Source organism: Vidua chalybeata, chromosome 2 (genome assembly GCF_026979565.1).
Source record: "Vidua chalybeata isolate OUT-0048 chromosome 2, bVidCha1 merged haplotype, whole genome shotgun sequence".
Taxonomy (NCBI): Eukaryota; Metazoa; Chordata; class Aves; order Passeriformes; family Viduidae; genus Vidua; species Vidua chalybeata.
The window spans coordinates 87,909,757-87,933,724 of record NC_071531.1 but is presented as its reverse complement, the minus strand read 5'-3'; the positions used below and the strand labels follow the sequence as shown (position 1 = coordinate 87,933,724).

Genomic DNA, 23,968 nt, shown 5'->3' with positions numbered 1-23,968 from the left:
TTAAATATGAACTGATCCATCTTAATGCAATAATAATCACTTCAGAACTTCTATCCAAGAAATAAAGAAATGGAATAAAAATTATAAAAACTGTTGCACATTATCAATTTTGTCCTAACATCCAGAAAATGAGGTGCTGAGTTATGTCAAATAAAAAATGCACAATGCCCAAGTCTTTTAATGTAATTTCTACTATGTTGTATTTTTATAACAAAACTTTAAAAGTTAATATGGTTAGTGACAAACCTTTATTCTCCTACTAAAAACAGAATCCTTACATTCAAAGCCTTCCACAATTTATCAATAATTTTCACAGTATCATATGGTAATAAACCCCACACTACTGTATGCATTGATCAAGTTAAGCAGAGTATGCTCTGCATTTTGACTTTCTAAAAACCACGTATTTCACTACTACAGGCATTTCTGCAGGACTTTATTTAACTATAATTTAAGCTTTTAATGACATAGATCATGAAACTTTCCATTTTTTTATTCTCAGCTGCTTAGAAGAGAAACTTAGTATTTTCTAATTACGTCTCCATGTACCAGAGCTTTTAGGTGGTACAAGGTCTTCTATGCACAATAAACATGAACTACTAACCCTTACAGCAGTTATTCCACATTGTATCACAGAAAACAATGTCTGAGTTACCTAAACATAAACTAACCTATAAATGTTTAATGCTGGAAAACTCTTAAAAGGTTAGCCAGTGTGGTTACAAATTACTTTCTAAATCACTTGTACTTTCCCTAAAATTTCTTCTGTTCATTCTTTTACCTCAAACTTTCACCTTTTACCATTTCCTGAACAAAACTTTGCAACATATTAAAAACAGCATGGAATTGTCTGTGTATTTCAGCATGCAAAATTGTAGAAGCAATATGAGATGATCATTCTTTAAATAAGGCACAGATGTTTTACTCCATTTTGCTTTTAAAACACTAAGTTCTTTTCTACACTAAACTAAAATTTATTATAAATATAAGCTACTGCCAGGCAGTGGCCATGCCTGGGAAGAACCACTCAGGCTGAGAATAACAGGAACAGAAAGTTAACTCTGTTTCCACAGTTCTCAGAAGAGATTGCAACCTGTGTCAGCCTCCTCACAGTAGAGAGGAGAGTGCAGGCAGCAGTCAGATTACTGTGCAACTGCTCCTCTTTGACAATGACAGCTGATAAAACTAGTTCATACTTCACTACATATCAAAGGGAAGATGCTGCTTATTAATGCAGCTAGTATGATGATTAGCTTCAAGGTCATGGTAAGTGTCCTGTGTAGTTAAGTAATAGCCCAGAAAAAGAAAGATTTAAAATACCAGTTGGAAAAATAAATACTTTGCTCAACGGAGGCTGCCCTTGAATGCATCTAAGTTCAGAAGAAAACCTTGCCATACCAGATGGTTATTTTGCTTGTATCTTTTTACTACAGAAATACAGTTGCTAGATAGCAAAGGATACAAAAAAAAAAAAAAAAAAAAAAAAAAAAAAAAAAAAAAAAAAAAAAAAAATCCCAATATGCACATACCAAATCTGCTTTTCAGAAATTACAAAAAAACCTAAAAAAAACCAAAACTCCCCTTCCTGTAACACTGCATTTAAAGATTAAAATAAAGAAATGTTTCTCTGAATACCAAGGACAAAGAAATTGAAATTATAAAGCTATGTACCAAGGAAATGAAAGATTTACATGAATACTTTCAATAAACCTTCATAGCTATGCCTTACAAGAAACATGTGCACTTCCTCTCTCTCTTTGACAGTGGCTCAATTCTAATGGGAATGGTCCTGTTAAAAGTAAAAGTCATTGTTTGAAAGTTACATTCTTGTAAAGATCATTCTGCTATGATTTCTGTCAGGAAGTGGCTCATTGTGTATTGCAATTCAGTTCCCAGTGCTATAAACCGTGGTTCAGCATCAAAATTATGACTAAAAGTGGCAGCTATTTAGAGAGGTACAAGCAAATTAGGAAGGGATAAGAATCAAAACTGTCAAAATTTCCCAGGTTTTCGAGTCACATTATTCATAAATTAAAGCCAGTACAAGGATATTCGTTATGCAAGTATAACTGTGCTAACTGCATAAAACGATAAAAGCTCAGTCACACCACTTATCTTTTGGGAGTATTTTCAACCTCTGATACATATGCACAACATGTCCGACTTCCAATGAGTCTTCTGCTAAGAGCAGAATTTCCTCTTTTCCTCTCCTCCTTCCTTGGAGCAAGTCCAATAAAAAATGATTAAAATTCATGAGCCTTACTATAAAGCATACTTACCAGTGCTGGATTATCTTTAGCTTCCACACCAAAAACATCCCGTTGTTTCACTGTCAGCAAATCAAGACCTTCGGTATCATCCTCATCATCATCATCATCTTCAAAGAACTGCATGGAGTCTGAGTTTGGTACCCTGTTAGGTACATGAACTTCTTTTTCCTCCTCCTCAGACAGCTCTTTCGATTCATCCTCAGACTCACCACTCTCCTCAGCACTTCCACTGCAAACAGAACATTCCTCAGCTTCTTTTCTTCTCTGCTTTTCCTTTGTTTTGTTAACAGATGTTTTTCCACTGAAATTAGTTCCACATTTCTCCACTGTTTCCTCATTTACCAAGGTGAGGGCATTCTCATTTTGCTCTGTCTCCTCCAAGTGGTCTGTCCCATTGGCTGCCTCATTTGCACACAGCTGCTTCTGAACTCTTTGAAGGAATCTGACACGAGGTGCCATAGCAAGACCAAGTGACCTAAAACATGGAATTAACCAAATAAATTTAAAAGGCAGATACACAAAATTTGACTAAATTAGAAGCCCTCATTGATGGCTCAAGTGATTCAATTTCAATTATCATTCATATTGACACATTTTGATCAACACATTTAGAAAAGTCCAGCATGAAAAATACAAGTGGAAGAGGAAGCAAGATGAAATAACTGAGAACTCTCCATAACAATTATAAGCCTCCCAGGAAGGAAAGCAAACAAAGAAGCTGGTACATTGCAGGTAAGAGCCAATTAACTATCTATGATTCACAGTAAAGCACGGTGGAAGAAACAGCAATGTAATTTGGTATTGAAAATACATGGATTTCATGTCAAGGACTGAGATGACAGATCAGTGTTAAGTGTCCTTCACTACTGGAAGTACACCCACAACATTATCCCCCTGACCTCACAGTGACTGAGAGATCAGGAAAACAAACATGGTATGGATGAATGACTAACTGCAGAAAAAGCTAGGGGAGAGACTTTTCTCCCTTAAAGGCAATTTCACCTGCTTCCACCTCTCTACAGCAAGGCTTTACCTCCATGGCATATGTAACTAACAGTGCCAGGAAAGCTATTATTTTACCCAGTTATTCATGACAATTCAAAGTTATACTAATAAGCATTACATGAAGGGGCAAAAATTGCAGAAAAAGCAAAAATCCTGTCCAGCAAAAATCCTGGCGAGCACTGCATGGGAACAGATATCCTGACTCCAACAGCCCATCTGACTTCAGTAAACTTTGTAACTGTCCACTGTTATTACACCTGACCCTGTCAAATCCAAATCAAAAAAAAAAAAAAAAAAAAAAAAAAAAAAAAAAAAAAAAAAAAGCCAACTCTGATTTCAGAGTTCATGAGCCATCTTATTAGGTGAATAAAAAATGTGAGGGGACACTGGTACTGGTGCAAAGAACACACAGAGAACCCAGAACACAGAACTGAAAGTAGCACCTGGTGCTCGTACATACACTTAACTAAGGAATAAAGGATTCAACCAAATGCATTGGCTACAAATATACACAGGCACCCACACCTGTAAAAAACCAGCCTCTTTCAATTCAAAACATGCTCAGCTGTACACCACCTCACCTCTCAGTGCTCTTCAAGTAGATAGCATAATTTCTTCTTTTCACTACACAGCCTCTGAAAGGAACCCAAGTTATAGCACAGGAGAAATATCTAATCCATACTATCCAGCAGAAATGTCATTATAAACAGCTGATGAAGCACTCAAAAGATACTGCAGAGCAGCAAGAGTGCAGTGTAGGCTCTGGAGAGCCTTAAACTTTTAATGATAGCCAATGGGAAAAGCTAGTCAAAAGGAGTGCCCTGCTTAAACAAACAAAAAATTGTAATCACACCTGTGGTTAAATAGGGCACTTTTAATACCAGCCACAGGTTAAAAGTAGATGCAAACCCAAATAGTAATCCACACTGTTAGGATAAATAACAAATCTTCCAACAAATAAAGTTTAATGTAAAAATTTTGGTTTAGTGTTTCTGATAATTCAGCACTGTTCTACATGCAATTAACATGCAAAGCAAATAGAATTTTATTTTAAAAGATCAAAGGAAGTTTTTATCCAATGTATTTTGCACATTTATTGACAGTGCAGAGGATTACTCAGCACCACTGGGAACTGAAAGTGGAGCAACTAGCGATCTTAAACTTGTTTTACTGTTTGACAGCAAACACTAATTACCTTTGCAATGAAATGATGTGTTGAAGTTTGGCCTGTTGACTAACTGTAATGGAAATAATCAAACAGCAGATGTAATGCTTCACTGCAGCAGCTGGAAGCCATTCAAACCTGAAATTGGGCCTTAACACCAGGCACAGTAAAACACACATCAAGAGATTGCTGCATTCAATCTCTTCAGCAAGGAGGTCAAAGTTGCAAAAATCAAATCCTTTGGAAGGCAAATGCTTTTTTGCTTTTCCAGATTTCACATTATTCTACATAAATTATTACTGTCAAGTATTGACAAAGCAATGCAAGCAGCAATACTGTATGGCAACTACAAAATCAGTGGTCACTTCTCTTTCTTGAGCAGACAGCCACAAGGTACACAGAGTTGAAAACTCTGATTTTATCAGAACTTTTCTTCAACACCTCCAGAGCTAGTATCAAAGATCAGGAATACACATGCATAGAAAAGTCTGACAAGGTGAAAAACTATTCTCTGTTCAGCAAAAGTTACAAAACAGAAGGAGCAGCCCATGATGTGGACAGGACTTCACAGATTTTTATTTTTTTCATTCAAGTATGAAATTCCACTTGCCGACTGCTGTACTGCACTGATGTCTTACTTTAATAATTGAATGAAATTAATTGTCAGTTAGTCTTAGCAATTTTTTCTACACCGCTTAGCAAGCCTACCAAAGAAAGACTAGTGCTGTCAAAATTCAAATTACTTCCAAAAGAATACAGACCTCAGGCAGAAGGGAGAGAGGTCAAATTTATTTGATAAAACAGTAATAGTAGATAAGCTTAGAAAAAGTGTACTAAAAAATCCCCCAGTACTTTTAATTACATAAATTCTCAAAGAAATGTCAGTGTTTTGGCTCATTACTGCCTCTTTTTCATAGTATATTCCAAATGGAGAAAAATCTGGGACAAACAGTCTGGGCATTCTACTACTGCTAAAAGTTCCCCCATATATTTAGATTTGACAGCTTCTTTAGAAACTATTTCTTAATTATTCGCCAAATCTATAGTTCAGTCATACTGAAATAATTCAATGTATGAACCAGCCTTTCTTTTCATAAACTACAAAGGGCATTACTAGTTTTCAATAATTCATTAGATGTCACTCAGACCACAATCCTACTACGGCTGAAGTTGCAGCTATTTTTTTACTTTAGTGCTACCATTTCACACACTCATCCAGAATAAGAAACGTGCAGGGTTTTCTGATGAAGACAGACAAAAAGCAGGTAAGTTATTTAGTGAGATTTCATAAATCCTAACAGATAACACTAAAAACACACTAATACCACAATGTAGTCCTCAGACTATGGTAGCCTTTAAATGACAACAACAATTCAGCTGACAAACCAAACAATCCTGTTTCATATTTTGGTGCTAAATACCATGACTTCTTAAGAGCAAGCTCTTCTAGAAAGACATTTGAAATCAGCTTCTAAAGGCAATACTGAAATCAAGGGAGTGTTTTGCTGCTATAAATCAAAAGTACAAGCTGACAGTTCTGCTCTTCAACTGAAACCAAGGTGGCCAGGCATCAGCATTCCCTAACACTTATTAGGGAATACACAGAAGTAACTAAACAAATGACCTAAACACTCAAGTAAGTCTATTAATTTAGTAGCAAGTTCACAAGGACTTTCAGGAAATAAATTAAAAGAGTAAAACTGCAAAGAAGTAACACTGTACGGCTTTAAGGAGAATACCACTTTTGTTTCCAGTGAATAATGAAAATCAAGCGTCAATTATCTTTTTTTATTTAAATTAATTTAAATGAACAGTGTAATGGACTTAAAATACTGCTTCTTCTAAGGTTTGTTAATTGTGTTTATACCAAGACCTGGAGTGTGTTTATATTAACATGGTAACTTTGCTTCTACTGGGAAGAGAGAAAAACTTGACATCTCTCAACTCTTTAGAAACTCCAAATCTCAGGCAATTGAAGCTAAATCTATTCTTGCCAAAAACAAATGTAAGACCAGTAAAATCTTTACATTTTTAAGTTTGACAAATGCTCCTAATTTGTTCCTAGAAGATTACTAGTCCTTTTTAAAACATGAGCCAGCTGTAAAAAACTGCTTCACAACAATTTTACACAAGTTACTGATTCAGTCTGATATTAACTTAGTACATTTACTAAATATAGAAATATTCCATTAGTGAACTACTTCAGAATGATTTGAACACATAAAAACACAGCACAGAGATTACTTTTACTGTAGAACAGGTTCAGACAAAGACTTAAAATAGTTGGAAAAGGTTAAATACTCCCAGAAGCTATTTCAAGAGAAGAAATATGTATTACTTGCCTAGCAATATATGCTACATCCACACTTAACATTAAAAATGTTATCAGAAGACAGGATGAGCAACCGTCAGAACTAACAGAAGAAATAACATCAACTGAAGAGACACAAATCTGAACTAACAGGCTTTCCAGATGGTCTGATTAATAACCAAAATGAACAGGGAAATTGTGTTTGTTGTGCTATTTACTTTACCCACCAGCTTTATTCCTCTCCGTTAAGGAGTTCAAATGCCCGACACTCTATTAATAATGAGGGCCAGGCTATTCAAGACTTTATGGGTTAGGGCCAAAGAGAAGGAGAACAAAGAGGATGTCATGGTTGCAATCTAATAATTCAGAAGACCAAGATGTAGTCTTCCTTACAAAAGGAAAAGGAACCTCCACATTGCAGTTCCAAACCCTGGTGGTGCTCCTTGGTACCTGAGCCATCCCTGACACCTGCTCAGAGGGCAACACAGCAGAGCACAAGCAACAAGGTTTTCTAGAGTGCATTAAAAACCCTTTCTCCAAGTTAGCTGGCTTAGCCAACTCTGATAGGCACTCTCCTGGAACTGCTACTCATGCATATGCAAGTACATTCACTTCTAAGGTGAGTCAAGGTCAACAGCCAGCTTGGCTGCAGAATGAGGAAAGATAGCTCAACATCCTAGAAGTAATGAGGACGATGACTAAGAGAATAATGACCCTGGACTTCGAAAGAGGAGACTGCAGCTTCTTCAGAAAGCTGTAGGCAAATGTTTACAGATGTAGTTACAGAAGCTCAGGAAGGGGCAGCTGGATATCAGGTGGCTGAAGGTGAGCTCAGTGAGGAACGCCCAAACTCTGCAAATGACTGGAGGGAATGCTGGGGTCTATATGAGCAATAACATATGAGGCTAACATTAACCAGGTAACAACATGAAAAATAGTAAGTCTGGTTCCAGGTGCATGAACACTGGAGACAACAGGGGAAAAGTAATTAGGAGCCATCTTTTTAGTTAGGAGATTAGCATGTAGATAAGTAAGTATAAGGACAGCCAAGAAACAACAAAGGGATGACAAGACATGCAAAGACTGCAATGGGCACTGCCTGAGGACAAGACAGACAGCCCTGAGCAAGATAACAAATAAAACTTCTGTCCTGACCATGCAGTAAGGGTCAGGCCAGGGGTGCCCATGAGAGTGCAGTGGGTGCTTTCCCTGATTAGTCAAAGGACAGACAGATGTGGACAGATGGATCTGCTATCACCCATTTCAGTCCTGACAGGACCTGCAGCTACCTACTGCTTTTTAATACTGATCTGCAAGCAATACTTGCAGAACTATCTGGATACTAAGGAGTGTATATATGACATTTTCCCAATAATTTGGCTTCAACTTGTTTTATTTATTCTCTATGTACCAATACAGGGAGAAACAGGAAAATATGCTGCATTTCTCCTGAAAGACATGATGACAGTCACAAAGGAAATTACCTTCCCTGGCAGCCCCTTAGAACTGTGACTTACCTGTCCATCCAGCACACTCACCTGTTAAGATCTGCCCCAGAGAACAGTGTGTGTGTGTATCTACCCATCTATCTATACATATATATGTATATATATGTATAAATATATATATATATATGTGTACATATGTGTATATATATATGTATGTATATATATATGTTAGCAGCTAGCAACATAATGTGTCTGAGCAAGAAAATATTTGAAAACACTGCCTCCTCTCCAGGAGACCAGAGACCAGACCACGTAATTATTTCCTTTTCACCCTGTTGTTTGTTTACATTTTCTTATGTTTTCAAAGCTGTCCTTTGCAATCAAAAGACAAATTTCTCTTTTTAATGCAAGCATTGAGCTTCTCCTTCATCAGACTTAAAGGCTGCCTACATTAACACAAGGCCTACACAAGTCTTCCTCCAGCAAATTACTCTTGATGGCAATTTATAATGAGAGAATACTGGACAGAATAGTAATGCACCATAGCTTAAAAGTGATCAATCACTAGAATAGATATGTGTGTGTGTGTATGCATACATTTTCTATATATTTTGTTTTATATATCTTATATATAGATGATCTTATGTAACATAGAAAAATGAAAAATACTTGCTTTTCTGCAGACTCAATCAACAGAGCTTAAGAGAATCTCAGTGCACACACATGCAAAGCAGGAGAGCAACGGGGAATGTGGGGCAACAGCCTGCAATGTAAACCTGACAAGGGCATTAAGCAGCCTATTCTCTCTGCAGGATTTTTAGTGGAGTAACATCTATCAAGCTAGCAGTAAATCTCCATGGAAAGGCTGAAGTACTTTTCAGAAAATGCACACAGAAGGTAAAGGGAAGAAAGGATTCTCATTTCAGGTTTTGCCGCAAGTTTGTGTGCAGAACAGAAACCAAGGTTGGTTCTGGATGCAAAATTCAAACATACCAGACTTTGAGGGACTTTCATATAAATTATGACTGATTCATGTATTAGTGGCTGTGCACTGAACTGAAAGTTAGGTAACTGCAGGGTGTATTTTAGTTAGTCTAGCAGTCTGGAGAGTGGGGAAGAAGAGTGCCAACAAACTAGAACAGAATCTCCAAATTATCTCCCAGATTTATTATCTTCTGACTTTTTGATTATACTACCACATATTTCACAGCCTTGATTAAACCTCTCCTACTCTCTCCAAACAACTGACTGGTTTCTTGCATTTTATTACAGGAATGACATTAGTAGCTTTCTAAAGCTGAGACTCAGAATTATTTTGAGGAAGGTCCAAATCCGGGCACACAGACCTGAGAAGAACAGAACTGTAGACTACTCTCTCTACAGATACTAGATAGCACACCATGCTGAAATCCAGAAAGAGGCACTGGGATTCTGAAAATGCAGCATTACCACCATCTGCTAGTCTGTTTCTAACACTGTTGAATTTGTGTGGTTGTCCCTCTTAGCCCTAATCTTCTGCCACCATTCCTTACATGAATAGCACAGGAAGACCTACAACAGATTTTAAAGATGCTGACAAATCACACAAGAGAAGGGTCAGGCATTGCATGTAGCAAAAAATTTTTGAGCTTATGCTAGTTCTCCTTCATCAAAATGTCTCAGCCCATGAAGTTAAAAAGCATCTTTTATAATAGGCTTATGTATCTTAAAAACATAATCATGTTAATGGCAGCACAGCACAGAAAGACCAGGTATTCCAGAGTCTAGTAATTTGTCATATTTTAGTTCATTATGCCATGTGCTGGCAAGTTAGGCTTCTCTGTATGAAATTCCACACATATCAAATTAATTTACTGTGAACCTTTGAACACCTTCCTGCTCCCTTACAACTACCCTGTGTCCCATGAGATTTCAAAAACTTCACATCTTAAAACAGTTTCAGGGGACTGTCATCTGTACAGTCAGCCTGTCAAAATTAATTTCCCTCCCAAACAAAATATGAAATGATTCACATACATGCACAAAAGAGACCAAGCAAAATAGATGCTATTCAGTCTAGTGCAGATGCTTCATCTTTACCTAATGCACTGAGTCTTCTGAAAAGTAATTAATGGCCAAGAAGAAATGTCCAAATTATACTCAAAATGAGACTGCAATACATGATCTTTAGATACCTCCAATTTCTTTTTAAATAATACACTTTACAGGCTGGTATTTAGCTATGAGGCTGAAGGGCAAATCTGGGGAGGAAAAAAAACACCAAAACATTCATTTCTATCCTTTTACTTCAGAAGTTGTGTCTCCTAGTGTATATAGCAAATGCACCTTCTGCTCTAAGTTATTTCTCTGTACAGCATATATTGCTTTTACACATAATTTCCATTTAGAATGCTCTTGAAAATATACAAAAGGCTCAATATGAATATGAAACTAAATACACTAGAAGACTGGATGTCCAATTCTGCGTGTTAACACAATCAAGACAGCTATTTAAAGACTGCAAAACTTCTCAGTATACAGCTTTCATATTTTAAGTTGACCATACTTACAGGGCATATTCTGCTAGAGGCAATTTGAAAACATCAAATACTTCCTTGTTCTTCATTAAGTAAACTGAACGCAAGTAGGATACAAAACACTGAAAGAAAAATGAAAGTATTCAACAAAAAAAGACCATTTAATTACCAACACAAGAAACAAACATTATATTGTTGCTCTAAACACAAAATAGATTCACAGTTTCACTATTAGGTAGTCTAACATCGATTTCAGACTGAAATTCTTTTTAAAGTACTCATCAGACAAAATTTATCGCTCCTACAGAAGTGATGCAACTTCAAGTACTCAAATATTTCATTACATTCACATTGGCTGAATTGATTGAATTTCACAACAGTATGTCATGATATATTTTCCTAGAAAGAAAATATGACAGATTAGTCAGAAGGAAACATCACTGATTCAATTTGATTTTTTTCTCCTAGCTTTTCTGAGTGTTGTTTTCTGAATGTTGTCCGATACCTAAATTATGTGGAACTTCAAACAGACTTTGTTGCTATCAATTGGAGGTGTCCTAACTTAATCTTAGCCACAAGCAGGAAGTTATCCAACTCAATATAGCTGCACTTGACTGTGGTCTAAGATGATTCATATTACCTTGCATTTACCATCAGCTCATCACATGCACATAGTCAATGAATGCAACTCAGCTGACCAAGACAAATTCACTATACAACACCTACTAACACCAGTCCAAGATTGAAGTATCAATTAATCACAGACTTTCTCCAAAAAAACTGGAAGAACTATGTAAGAGATTAGCTTAATCTTGCATTGCATTTTCCTGCCATCCTTCCCAAAAGGAAAGATTCTTATTCTTCTCATGTTTCTTTTACATAGTCTAGTTCTACCTAGCAGCAGCAGCATAAATACTGGAATATTTCAAGTACCAGAAAAGATCCTTGGATTTCTGTTGTTTGTAACTTTATTTCTGACATATGCCAGTACTCCTACCATGAGGTTTAAACCATCAAACACTAATAACAACAGCAAGTTAAGCTCACAAGAATTACATTCAAGCATCCTATAATCACACTCTTGTTCTGTTATGTACAGGCACCTATTGGAGAAAACTACTGTATTAATAATTCATGTGGAATTAAAAAAAAAATATTTCTTGTTAACCTCAGATAGAGGAGCAAACACTCAACAGTCAGGAACATTGATGTCTTATGGAGATTCTTTAAATGCTTGTAAGAGAAAAAACACTTCAAAAGGTAAAATGAAAGGTAAGACAGTAAATTAAGCAATGTTATAAACTCATGCTCTTCTTCTGAATAAACAGAAATAAAAAGCATTGATTGTACGGTATATAGAGCTAGGAGATATACTTTGCAAGCTGCCCATTAATTCATTATAAAAGTAAATTTTCATTTCCTTATTTTTCCTAATGCTGAGGGGTTTTTGGGTAAAGTTTCCTTCCTGATTATGTCTTTCAATTATTTTTAGCTGTGGAAAGTGTGAGCTCAATTCATTCAGCTGCTACCAAGATTGACATGTGGAATACTTACATCAAGCACTTCTTTGCTCACACTGAATTATTAATCATTTTACAAAGGTAATTAGAATGTTTAGGAAAAGGCTTCAAATTTGACAGATCTCATTAATCTACTGCTGTCTAGCAAGTGACAAAATTCAATGAAAGCCTCCTTTTTCTCTGCAGTGACAGATGAAAAAAAGTAGATTAAAAAAGAAGTATCCTTCCTGTGAATCTAAGATTTGCAGATCTGAATAACTACATGAGTCACTGCTTGCTACAGGCTTGAAATCTCACTATGGCTGTTGGATAACTGATAAAGCCATCCACTTACCTTACTAGCATATATTTGGTACACATGCTCTAGAAATTAACAGACTATAAAGGGCAGAAAGAACACACCTCTTGCAGGCTTTTCAAGCCCTACAATAACTAAGAATGAAACACCAAACAAATGCATAGAAGAGTTGTTATACTTTACAAGAAGAGAAATCAAACTATTTACTCTGATTTTTTTTTATTTAATTTCAGTGTGTTGACTTCAACCTCTGTCTAAAACTCTGTCATCTCAGTTAGATTTTATTCAGTTATCCTGAGACTTCCTCAGCTTGTGCACACACACTGGAGCTGAGGGAGAACAAATTTAGTCAGTCTGAACTTTTTCCCTGCTATTTTACAATTGTTGCTGTCCCCTGCCGTATCTGCTGTTTGATACCACTTTCAAGGCTTCTTTTTAATAACTGAACATTGCAAAAATATTATATGCACTAATTTCTGTGGAAAATGTTATGGTTGGGCATCATTAACATTTACAGTTCTACTACAATAGTAGCTACACGTCTCCAAAAGCACTGGAGATTATTGTACAAATACATAATGAAAAAGTACCATGCTCTAGGAATTTACTACCTCTAAATTTTGATTTATCCTGCATAACTGCTTTAAGTATTAAAATGCACACAATTAAATTGATGTGCTGTTTTGACAGTAATTCAAAAGTAATAGGCTGTGGCTGGAATTTCAGGCTGTAACATCTCTCTAGGTGTGATGAAGAAATTAATGGACAGACATCACTTCAGTGCCACAGTAGCATTCAAACTAGAAAGAAAAAAAGACTATTTTTTAAAAAAGCTTTCCAGAACTGGCTGAAGTGACATATTAAATATTAAAATTACAAGAAATGCCAAAAGGCAGCATCAGTCCATGAGAACAACTGCAAAGGTTTCAAAGGAGCCCCGATCTGATACAAACTGTCTTTCCAAGCAATAGCAGGGGAGCCATGTCCTACTAAATGAACCATGAAGTTTGTTGAAGCAATTAGTAATCAAGAACTTCCTATTTTCAAAATAAGTAACGGCACCTTGAAGTAAATCAAGCTTAGATAATACAATAACTTAGGCCTCATGCCCTCAACACATGATGGAAGACTACCATCCTATCCGAACTTCTGTGCATAGCTGTGCCGTCTCACTGCTATCTCATCCATTCAGGTTGGGAATTTATTTCTTACACTACAAATGTCAAGAATTTGGCAGCTTGCAACAGACAGGCTAGACAATGTAAGACATATGCCTCTAAGAAATCCAGCATTTCAGATAAGGATCCAAGGTCAGGATTTCATTTGCATTAATTTTATTGTTTATTCACATTGACATGTAAGACTACTTGGGCACATTTGCATAGTATGTCTGAACATTCATAGTTAAACCTTATTAAGGAGGGACACTTCTATGATAAACCACTTGTCCATACTTCAAGTTTTTCAAAAATTGAACGTATTTACAGCTTGCCTGCAGGAATGACACTTCTCTGCTATCCATAAATTTAAAACTGCAACAAAAATGGCCTCAAATGGTAATTATATGGCAATTAAAATTTTTCAAAACAAATTTAAGTTTGTATCTGCAATAGTGACAGACAACCCATGTTTGATTTTATTCTTGGGCTATTTTGAAATTTTATCATCCCTCTGCTCAATTCAGAATGATCCTTCTCTGCCTTTTAAGAGATCTTAAAAAGCCAAAGGCAGAAACAGAGATTTGTTGGTGTTTTCGTTCCAAGATGATGCTGGATTACTCCTACTCTCATCCTCCCCCAGCCAGCTGCTCTGTCACTTCTGCCACAAATTGGTGTAACTGCAACTTCCTGTGGCAGCTGGAGGTGAATGTGACACCAATGCCTCTGGTTTGTGCAGTGCCAGGATGAAGCTTACACTGATGTTCCACACTGCTTCAAGTAATGCTTTATGCACTCCAAAAACCTGGAATACCTAAAAGCCAAAAATAGTTTTTAAAATAATTCCCTTGGAACATTGCCTTAGACATTTTATTCACAAAGATCTCACTGAGCTCTTCAGGCACTTTGATTTAAATCTCCTTGTTTAGGAAAGTAAGAATGGCATTCCTCTGACTCACTAAATGTCCCTACTGCAGGCCTCCAAGACAGGTCACATCACATAGGGCACCTCTGCAGCACAAAGAAACCACCATTCATTCATCCATCCACCCATCCCAAAGGGATTTTAAGGTATCTGTGCCAGGAGGCATTGTAGAAGTGCTTATTCCATCCTATCAGCTATAAAAGAAAGTTCAGGCAGGTTAACTCACAGAGGACATCTACAGCTAGGTGAGATGAATCTCAAGAGTTTTAAATATTTCAACTTGACTCATTTTACATCCCAGTTAAATAGAAAGCTTAAAACTCATGGTTTCTCTAAGCTTTCACAATCCTCTTTTCATTTTACCCTACCACTCAGGTTTACCAGTATACCTTCAAGTGTCATTAATGCCCACACTAGCTCATACAAATAAAAAGTTATTAACAGTAACCCAGAATCTCTGCAATCGTGTATTTCTCAGGCTTTGGCATTTCTAGATTTCTCACCATGGGGCCTTTGGTGGTACTCTTTTAATTTGACCTATATATATAAGAAAAAATGACATGAAAGATTTGCCTATTATCCTTCCAACTGTGTTTTCCTGCATCTCAATTTGAGCTTTTGATTTTGTATAGTTTTGAAGAGACTTGATACAACTACAGAATTCACAAGCTAATGATATACACAGTTCAAAAACAAAAATAAAACCCCAACAAACCAACCAGCCTCAGAAAACCAACATGTTGCAGTGCTTCAATAAAACAAGTAGCAAGCTCCATTCCAAAGAGTTCATGGCCTAAAAATATTATAAAACCAGGGAAAGGTCAGCAAACATGTTCAGTGATGGCAAGAGTCAGTGCAATTTCCAGAAATGTTTCACAGGCTACTTTTCATGGAAAGCATCTTCTACAACCAAGCTCATTCTCATCCAAGAACCTACTTAGTTGTTTGACATTTCCCTACCCTCCCCAAACCTGATGAACACATGCTGAAATGCACATATTGTCCATTAAGTCTCCCAGCATTAACCAGAACAGCAAAGAAATCCCATTTATAAACCCATTCACATAATTCTCCATCTTACCCAGAAGAGCTATTCTGAGCTAGTTTGTTGCTCATTTAAATCCAAACAAAAGTTTAAATGCTTTATTCAATGCACTGGATTGCAAGGGACAAATTGTCACATATATTCAGGATATATGACAATAAAAATTGATCCAGGTGAGCATGTTGAGGCCTACATGGTTTCATATTTCTAACTTTTCAAGTCAAGTAATGTGATCTGCTATTTTTAAGTAACTTTTTTTATTAGTAGCATTGTTTTGACATTTTCTGTATCAGCTTTCCAAGAAACTCAGTGTATTTGAAGTTGAGAAGAAACTTCAGAGACGATCTAGTGCAAGCACCTGCTCAAACCAAGGTAAGCTAGAGCAGGCTGCTCAGGAAGGAACCCAGTATATAATAACTAGCATTTGGAGACTGCACAGCCTCGCTTGTTCTAGTGTTCAACCACTCTCACAAGAAAAGCTTTTTAGGGGTTTAAATTGAGCTTTTTGTAGAGAAATCCGTGCCTGTTGCCTCCTCTTCTGCCACTGGACATCACTCAGAAGACTCTGGTTCTCTCTAATTTATGTTTCTCTCCTAACACAAGTACTTAACTATCTCTGGTGGTTCTTCAGCTCCAAACACTGCTTCTAGGGCATGTCTGAGCTGGTCAGTTATTCAAACATAGCAGTTCCATTCAACTAATACACCCCAAGAATTATAGTGTAGCAGATTACTTACCCTTTGAGCTTTCTCTTTTAACTCCTGATCTTGAGCTAAGAATGCTTGCAGCCTCTTTTGAATGTCTGTAAGTTTTTCAGGATTAATTCTAATTAAAAAAAAAAAAAAAAAAAAAAAACACAAACCCAAGCTTTAATTATTAGAACATGCCAAAATAAGCACCTGTTAGGTTCTCAGGAACATCTTCTGTGCCTTCTCAGGCACATCTTTTGCATTGTTTTAATATGCACAGAGCTATTACCATTGAAATAGCACAGAATGGAACCATGTTAAGGATGAAGATTACACTCAAATAATGCAGAAAAGACAAATAGCAGCTGTTTTATTCAGACAGTTTTCACAGAAGGTGGTGAAACTTATTCTAAAACAAAGCAGAAATCAGCAGAAAACTTCTTCATTTTGTAAAAATACTGCAAAAATACAGAAACAGCATAATGAATTATAGTACTACTTTATACTGAAATAAAAGTCTTCATGAGGAAATTGTCAGCATTTTTTAAAGCTTAAATAAGATTCATTGTGCCAGGAATACTGAAATTTAAGTACTTCTTGGAAAGAATAGCCAGGTGAGCAAATAATGAAGGATTAAAGATTAAACAGATTTAAGAGCTTCTCAAGTAAATAAAGAATATTGACTGCACTATAGAAATTGCCATTAAACCTGCTAAAAAGATATATAGGTCCTTTCCCAGATTCTGAATTTTTAAACTTATTCCAGTGATACCTACATTATTGCAGATCTATTTGCCCAGATCTCATCTACTTTTGAGCTGCTACTGCCACCCCAGTGTATCATACAAACTAGCAAACATGGTGGGATGTTATTCTGACTAAAAATGAAAACAGATATCAATCTTCATTCCCTTACAATTTCAATTTTTTCACTCTGTTCAGATATGGCCAGGGAAAAACAACAGTGTACACAAGCACTATTAGCTGCAGTTTTAGTGAAAGACCAAAAAACATAAGTTCCAGTTTCCAGACAGTACATAATTGGCTCTAAAAATTTAAAAGCATAAGACAGAAAAAAAGAAGCGTGAAAAATTAGGTGGGTGACAAATTGACCAACAAATCTTTGAAATACAGTGATACAAAAAGTAAAGAAGGGATAGCATGAGTTATAAAAAAATTAATATGAATAACAGTAGTAAGACAGTCCAGAAAAGTGTTGAATTGCTTCTAAGTTATGGGAAAGCTTTTAAGAGATGACCTCAAATCCCTAAAATTAGCCAGTGCTTTTTTTCCTTGTCTTCACTCCAAGTGGCGGCTGCAATCAGTCAGCTAGGAACAGCTACAGCAAAGTGCAAGCTCACACCAGAATCAGAAATCATGGGAGACCAAGTACTCCGATAAGTCAGCTGGGTCAAAAGAAATTTGCTCCATGGCAACTAGGAAAAAAAACATCCTATCAAACAGGCCATTTAAATACAGCGCTCATATTCAAAGGGGGCAGAAAGGAAGTTAAACAATTAACTTTTTCTTGATACCAAAAAAAACCCCAATTTGTAAGGACCTAAAGAAAATAAGCAAATACACAACAGCTAACACAGCTTAGTCAGAAGCAAAATATGATTCATCAGTTTGATTATCCTCCATAGCAGCATTAGCAGGTTTTAAGAATGGGAAAGAAACAGCAGATGTCGTATTTGGTGTCAGGAAAGCATCTGGCAGTTGTACGTTCTCATAAAACAGGGAAACATGGTCTATGTGAAATCTTTAAGTAATGCAAAAATGGCCTTGGAGCACTTCTCAAAGAGTAGCTGAGCGTGCCAACTACTGCCTACTGCCACTGTCAAACTCAAAATGCTTACGAAGTTCCAATTTTCACCTGGACATGCTATTACTCATTATTTTCTATGACTTGATTATTGTAGGAATGTGATTTATTATTCATAAGAGACTATGTGTCATTGAGGCTCCAAGCGTAACAGGCAACAATTCAAGACAAGATACAGCCACATTTTGTAGACTGCATCTAAATGCTGAGCAATTTGATTGAAATTTGCAAGAAAAGGGTTTGAAAAAGACAAAAACCCTCAAGACACTTCACATTTAAAAGCATGGCTAGATAATATGGTATAAATCTAAGCAATGTCAACTAAGAACATGGTACCCCAGGCACATTTTAAGCTTATGTGTTTGATAATGAATGAGCAAATTTGCAGCACTGACTACCAAAAAAAGAGAAGTACTACTGAATTCTCTCTTCTCCAACACTGTATCATGACAAGTCATCCACTATCATCTTCCTCTCATACCGAGATTCAAAAAATGAGAAAGCTGGCCACTGTTAAATTGGATTTTGGCTTTAATGAGTTTGCATGTTACCTCTTTCTGAACAAATAAATCTCTTTACAATAAATTGTATACATTTGACTATTAGGAGAAGTAAGCCTAAAAGCTAAAAGCTGAAAATCATTATCATCATTTATAAGCCTGCCTAAATGGCTAAGAACCAATGAGCTAAAACCAACTATGCAAAGGCTAGAAGGGGATTTTACAATATGGTCTGCCATTTTAAGTAGGCTGGTTATTTCTCACTCTGTGATCACATATCTTACCTTTAAGGAGCAGTACAACTTTCTGAAGCTACAGTTTTGCCTACCAGTTTCATAACCCAACTTGCCTGGTCTTATGTATTGATCAGACAGCAATCTCCAAATTTTCTGGTTGATAGACGTTTTGATTTCCTCTCATTTTCCCTGGTTTATACGCTAGGATACAAGCACTGTTTTAACTAAGCATTGTCCCTCCTCCACTCTTCTCCAAAACAATTTAAGCAAAAAAGATCAACAACCACCTAAAAGGCCCTGCTGCCCTCATGCAGCAAAACAGTTTCCAGATTTCCACGCAGCTTCCAAGCAGCAGCAGCAGGTTTTGCACTGTGCTCTCAGTGTGGAAAGTGGCTCCCTACGGTTACATAGACAGCCCAAAGGCTGGAGGGAGGGGGAAGGGCTCGCACCTAAGGAAGGCCCACCCAGATCACACACCAGTGTAGAACCACACTTAACAGTGACACCAGTGTATTGTCTTACAGTAACTATGGCTACTGGGAGGCAGTGAGTTTTAACAGATCCCCTATATTAATACTACCGACATGTGGAATACACATCCAAATATTTTCCACTGTGAGAAAATAATAAGAAGGGGAAAAAGGTGTTTTGATGTTGTTATTGCTGGTTTCCTGAGAAAACACATTTTTTTTTTTGCCATAAAATTAAAGAAAGCAATACTACATCATGGGTATCTATATACTTGCACTTCCTTTGGTAAAATTTTCTAGACACAAAATTTGTTATGGTAACTCCTGAGGAAGCAGCTCTTATCTTTTTACCCAACACAGTTGGATGCAACAACGTAATCTCAAAATACTACCAAAAATAATTTAAGTTTAGAGCTTGCATAGGAAACTTGGAGATTATAGACTACTTTAAAAAATGTACAAACCATTTAATACTCTCAGAGTATCTTTTTGCCATATTTAAATGTTCTAAGATATTGCATTTATTATTGCATATCTTGCACTTTCTCTTGCTCTTTTCGAACAATGAAGAAGTTACGTACTGTTAAAAGCACTACCTGTAAATTGGCAGCTTGAGCTAATTAGAAGGGACTAGTTTACTGAAAACCTCTACTGGCAGCTTAGATCTAAAATTGAAAATTAAGGAAAGAGCCTAAACCCCAGTCCTTTGAACAGGTATCAAGGAAAGTTCTTCCTTTCTTTACTTTCAAATTATGGACCTGTTTAAAAAGGTCTGTCTATATGAAATAAAACAACATCAAAAATAGTTTGCAAATCAAAAAATACAAAATAAGTAACAGCATTCTTAGCACCACTACACCAGACAATAGGTTAATAAGAACAACCAAATAAACACTTGAATATACAAGGTTTTAGAAACAAGCTTTTGAAAAAAAGCTCAGAATGAATTTAGAAATTTGAACAGTTAAAAGGCTGTTGGCAGTGAGCAATGCTCATTATCTTCTAATTCCCAAGTTAGAATTCTTAAGAATCTATAATTAGATGAATAAACACAAACAACAGGAGAAGACTTCACCACAAGACCTGGAACATGATCCAAGGGTTCATGCAACTTCTTAAACAATTTATAAACTGACAAAACACACTGGGGTTGTATTAATTGGGAAACTGGCTGGAAGTAAACAGCATGAGAAAATCTGTAGTTAAAAGCTTCTAGAATTAAACTGGTTTGCAATCCACAAGTAATTACAAGAATAACTTTTTAACGATTTTAGTTAGCCTCTTACAAGGACAAGGCTACATCTTTTAAATCATAACACACTAGGCACACAATTCTAAGTGAAAGCATTTCCCTTCATTTTGATCTTATAAATTCTATTAAAGCTTGTTTTGCAGATTGAAAAACTGGATCTTGGGGCAGGCTGTTGAAATATGTTCTCAATCAAATCCCTTGACTTTTCTAATAATGATTCCAATTAAGAATATTTCTTAAAATGTATTTATAATACATATGTCCTAGTGGCTTGGTACAATAATTAATTTCTAGGGTATTATTTAAAAAAAAAAAAAAAAGCAGAGTTTTCCACCAAAGTAACATCAAATTAACAACAACATGTTGTTAAGAGATGCAGCCATTAACATCTATCCAGAGACACAGCTATCTTGGATTATAAATATAATGTGTATTTATTGGGACTGAAATATTTGCCCTATTAAAATTGGATTATTATCCCTGTACAAAAATATGGATTTCTATTTACATGTATAAATACAGCCTAAAGAGGTTTTTTTACCATTTCCTTTGATAAGTTGTTCAAACAATTAGCACCATTACTTATGAAGTTAAAAGCTTAGCTGACAAAGAAACACAAAAGGGGAAATATTTATAATGTGCATGAGAGCAGACATTTATTTACTGATTATAAAAGTAAGATAAATTACTTAAATAACTACCATTTTAAGAAGGAAAAAGATGAAGTTTGTAAAGAGATAATTTACTGCTGTGGTTATACAACAGATCCTTTTAAAGCACTATGATGCTTAAGTGAAAATAAAATGTCAGACTTCAGTTCCTTTACTGATGTTATCCACATTCAGTTGGTGAGGTTTTGTTTGGGTTGTCATTAAGTAGTTGTTGGACTGCATTCTAGTCCTTATTTCACTGTTTTAGCAAAAATTGTTTACGTCTGAAGTTCATCCACATCCTACATGGATTTGATACATGTTTAACCAGAAAAGGTGGATTTATTTCATCAGCTGCTGTGTACTCAGTTTGTTACACAGAACTAGCAGTCACAAGTACAGTTCAGAAGAGCCTTTGAAATGGCATATCCTATACAACAAAAATACTTAAAAATAAAACTAAACCTTAAATCCAGAAAGTGCTATATGCATTGTTTCTGTTCTCTGAAGAAATGTCAACCATTTGAGCGAACCTGAAGATTAACCACCTATGGTTTCATCCTAATTTGATTTCTTCTCAAAAACAATTGTCCTACATAGAAATTCAGTATAGTTAATTCCCTTCTTTGCTTAGATATCTGTATTTTCACATGCAAACCTGCAAACCACAGCTTTTCAAAGTAAAACAGGCTTAGCTTTGCTCATATCTACTCATACAGAAACTTATATTTTCTACCGTGTCATGCTTCTCTGATTTCTTTTATCTCTGCTGTACAATTTTTGGCATGGTGTGACCTGAACTTTTTAAGTGTTAAAAATGGAGTCGGGCTAATATCACATTTTCTGGCTTGTTTTCAATTCTTCCTTCATATTTCCTTCACATTCTCTTTTCTCCCTTAATTCAATATCAGACTGACAGGCTCAGAAAACAGTAAATTCCTTCCTAGTATAGCTGCTAAATAAGAAACTACCATCCATTTTTTTGGTGGTGGTCTTTTCTTCTAATATTTGTACAGTTAGGGTTTTTGTGTTTCCTTCCTATCTATTACTCTGTATTTAACAGAAAATGGAAACATGCTTTTATTTTTACCTGGTATTATTATATGCTTCTGCAACTCCTTCAAAGTCAGTTCTATTTGTACAGAAAGCATAGCTCCTCACAGGTTTTCCTTAGAACCCTCTTTTTAATACGTAAAATGACCATCTTTTACTTCCTGTCCTTCAACTAACTGATTCAGAAAGGTCATGACAAATTGGAGAAACAGTCCAGAACTAAAGAAGAAAAAGATAAGAGGAACAAAAATGATAACAGCAATAAAAACATACAGGGACAGATTAAAGAAATTGTAATTGTTTAATGTGCAAAAGAGAAAGAGAGCATTATCATGTTCAATTACATCAAAAGAAGCTGCAGAGAGTAAGAGAATACATCACTTTCCATATATTCTTGGCACAAGACAAAAGAAATATTTCATTTAAATTACTTACAAGTCTTATCAGACACTTGAAGAAAAAATGTTAATGGAAGCAACTGTTGAGTACGGATGAGGTCTCTTTGGGAAACTGTGAATATATTAATTGGCATCTGATAAGAATGATTTGTGCAGCTCATCCTGCCTTTGGGAACAACAATAAAATAGGTAACCTTTCAAGGTCTTTTCCTTCTACAACACTACCAAAACTAATTCATTTCTCTGATTTGTCCAGCTCCAGGCAATTAAAGCACTTTATCAAGATTGTCATAGATTCATCACATATTACTCTTGCAAAAAGAAGGTTGAATAATAGGCGGGCCATTAGCGACTTACTTGATTTCACTGATAGGTACTTTCCTCTGTGCCAGCTGTTCCACCATCCCTTTTTCTTCTGAAGGAAGCAATACCAACAAAGCTTCACCACCTTCTTTGTACCTGATCAAAAGGGTAAAAAAAGAAACCTCAAGCAAACATGAAAAAATTACAGTTTTTGCTGATGTTTTCAATAGCCAATGAGAATTTACATTTGTTTCCTTATAAGCAGTCCAAAGAACAAACCAAACCTCTCACCTAACCAAGGGAAAAGAAGAGCCAAACCAGTTAAGTGATTTGCCAATATCCCTACTTGAGCTGATTTTAAAACTACACCTGGAGTTCTAAACATCTGGGACTAAGACATGGATTCAGATCAGTGAATCTTTTCTTCCCTCAGTTTGAAATACTAGTGGCAAACAAATAGCATATGATCAAAGTGTATTTTCACTACAGGACTAGAAAATCCAGCTACTTGCAGTCAGCATTTGCCAATAGGTAAGGTTTAACACTTGGTAAAAACTGATTCTCTTTGCATATCCTGCAAGCCAAACACAGGGAAAAGCTACAAAAGGCAAATGCCTTGGTCTCAAAGAACAAGTCCTTCTTACATGTTCAGTAAAGGCTAACAGATCACAGTGACATCACCGAAAGCATAAAAATAGGAGTGCTTTCATTTATAGAAGCAGTTTCCAGATGCAAAAGAAAACATACAATCAGATTGATCCCCCAAGAATGTGTCCAGCATTCACTCTTCAGTGCACTTAACAGCTGTATCAAATGCAGATGAGCTGGTAATTACTCAAGATACATGGTTAGCAAAGACATCAAAAAATCAGCTAATTTATGCTTAAAGCATCTTCTTGAGCATTTTCTCTTTGTGCAAGAAAATATCAGTT

The 23,968-nt window shown here is 36.0% G+C and overlaps 1 protein-coding gene across 3 annotated transcripts in view; it reads right to left on the bottom strand.

Annotated features, from left to right (window-relative positions):
• DDX10 (DEAD-box helicase 10) overlaps positions 1-23,968 on the bottom strand; it is a 153,694-nt gene that overhangs the window by 103,745 nt on the left and 25,981 nt on the right. For all 3 annotated transcript variants that reach the window (XR_008429510.1, XM_053936178.1, XM_053936179.1), the window contains exons 10-13: positions 23,091-23,192; positions 16,398-16,485; positions 10,749-10,837; positions 2,280-2,745 (exon numbers count right to left, since the gene is read on the bottom strand). Coding sequence is in view for 2 of the 3 variants with exons in the window: in XM_053936178.1 (XP_053792153.1) it covers positions 2,280-2,745; positions 10,749-10,837; positions 16,398-16,485; positions 23,091-23,192 (745 nt within the window). In the remaining variant the exon portion in view is untranslated. The remainder of the gene's footprint in view (positions 1-2,279; positions 2,746-10,748; positions 10,838-16,397; positions 16,486-23,090; positions 23,193-23,968) is intronic.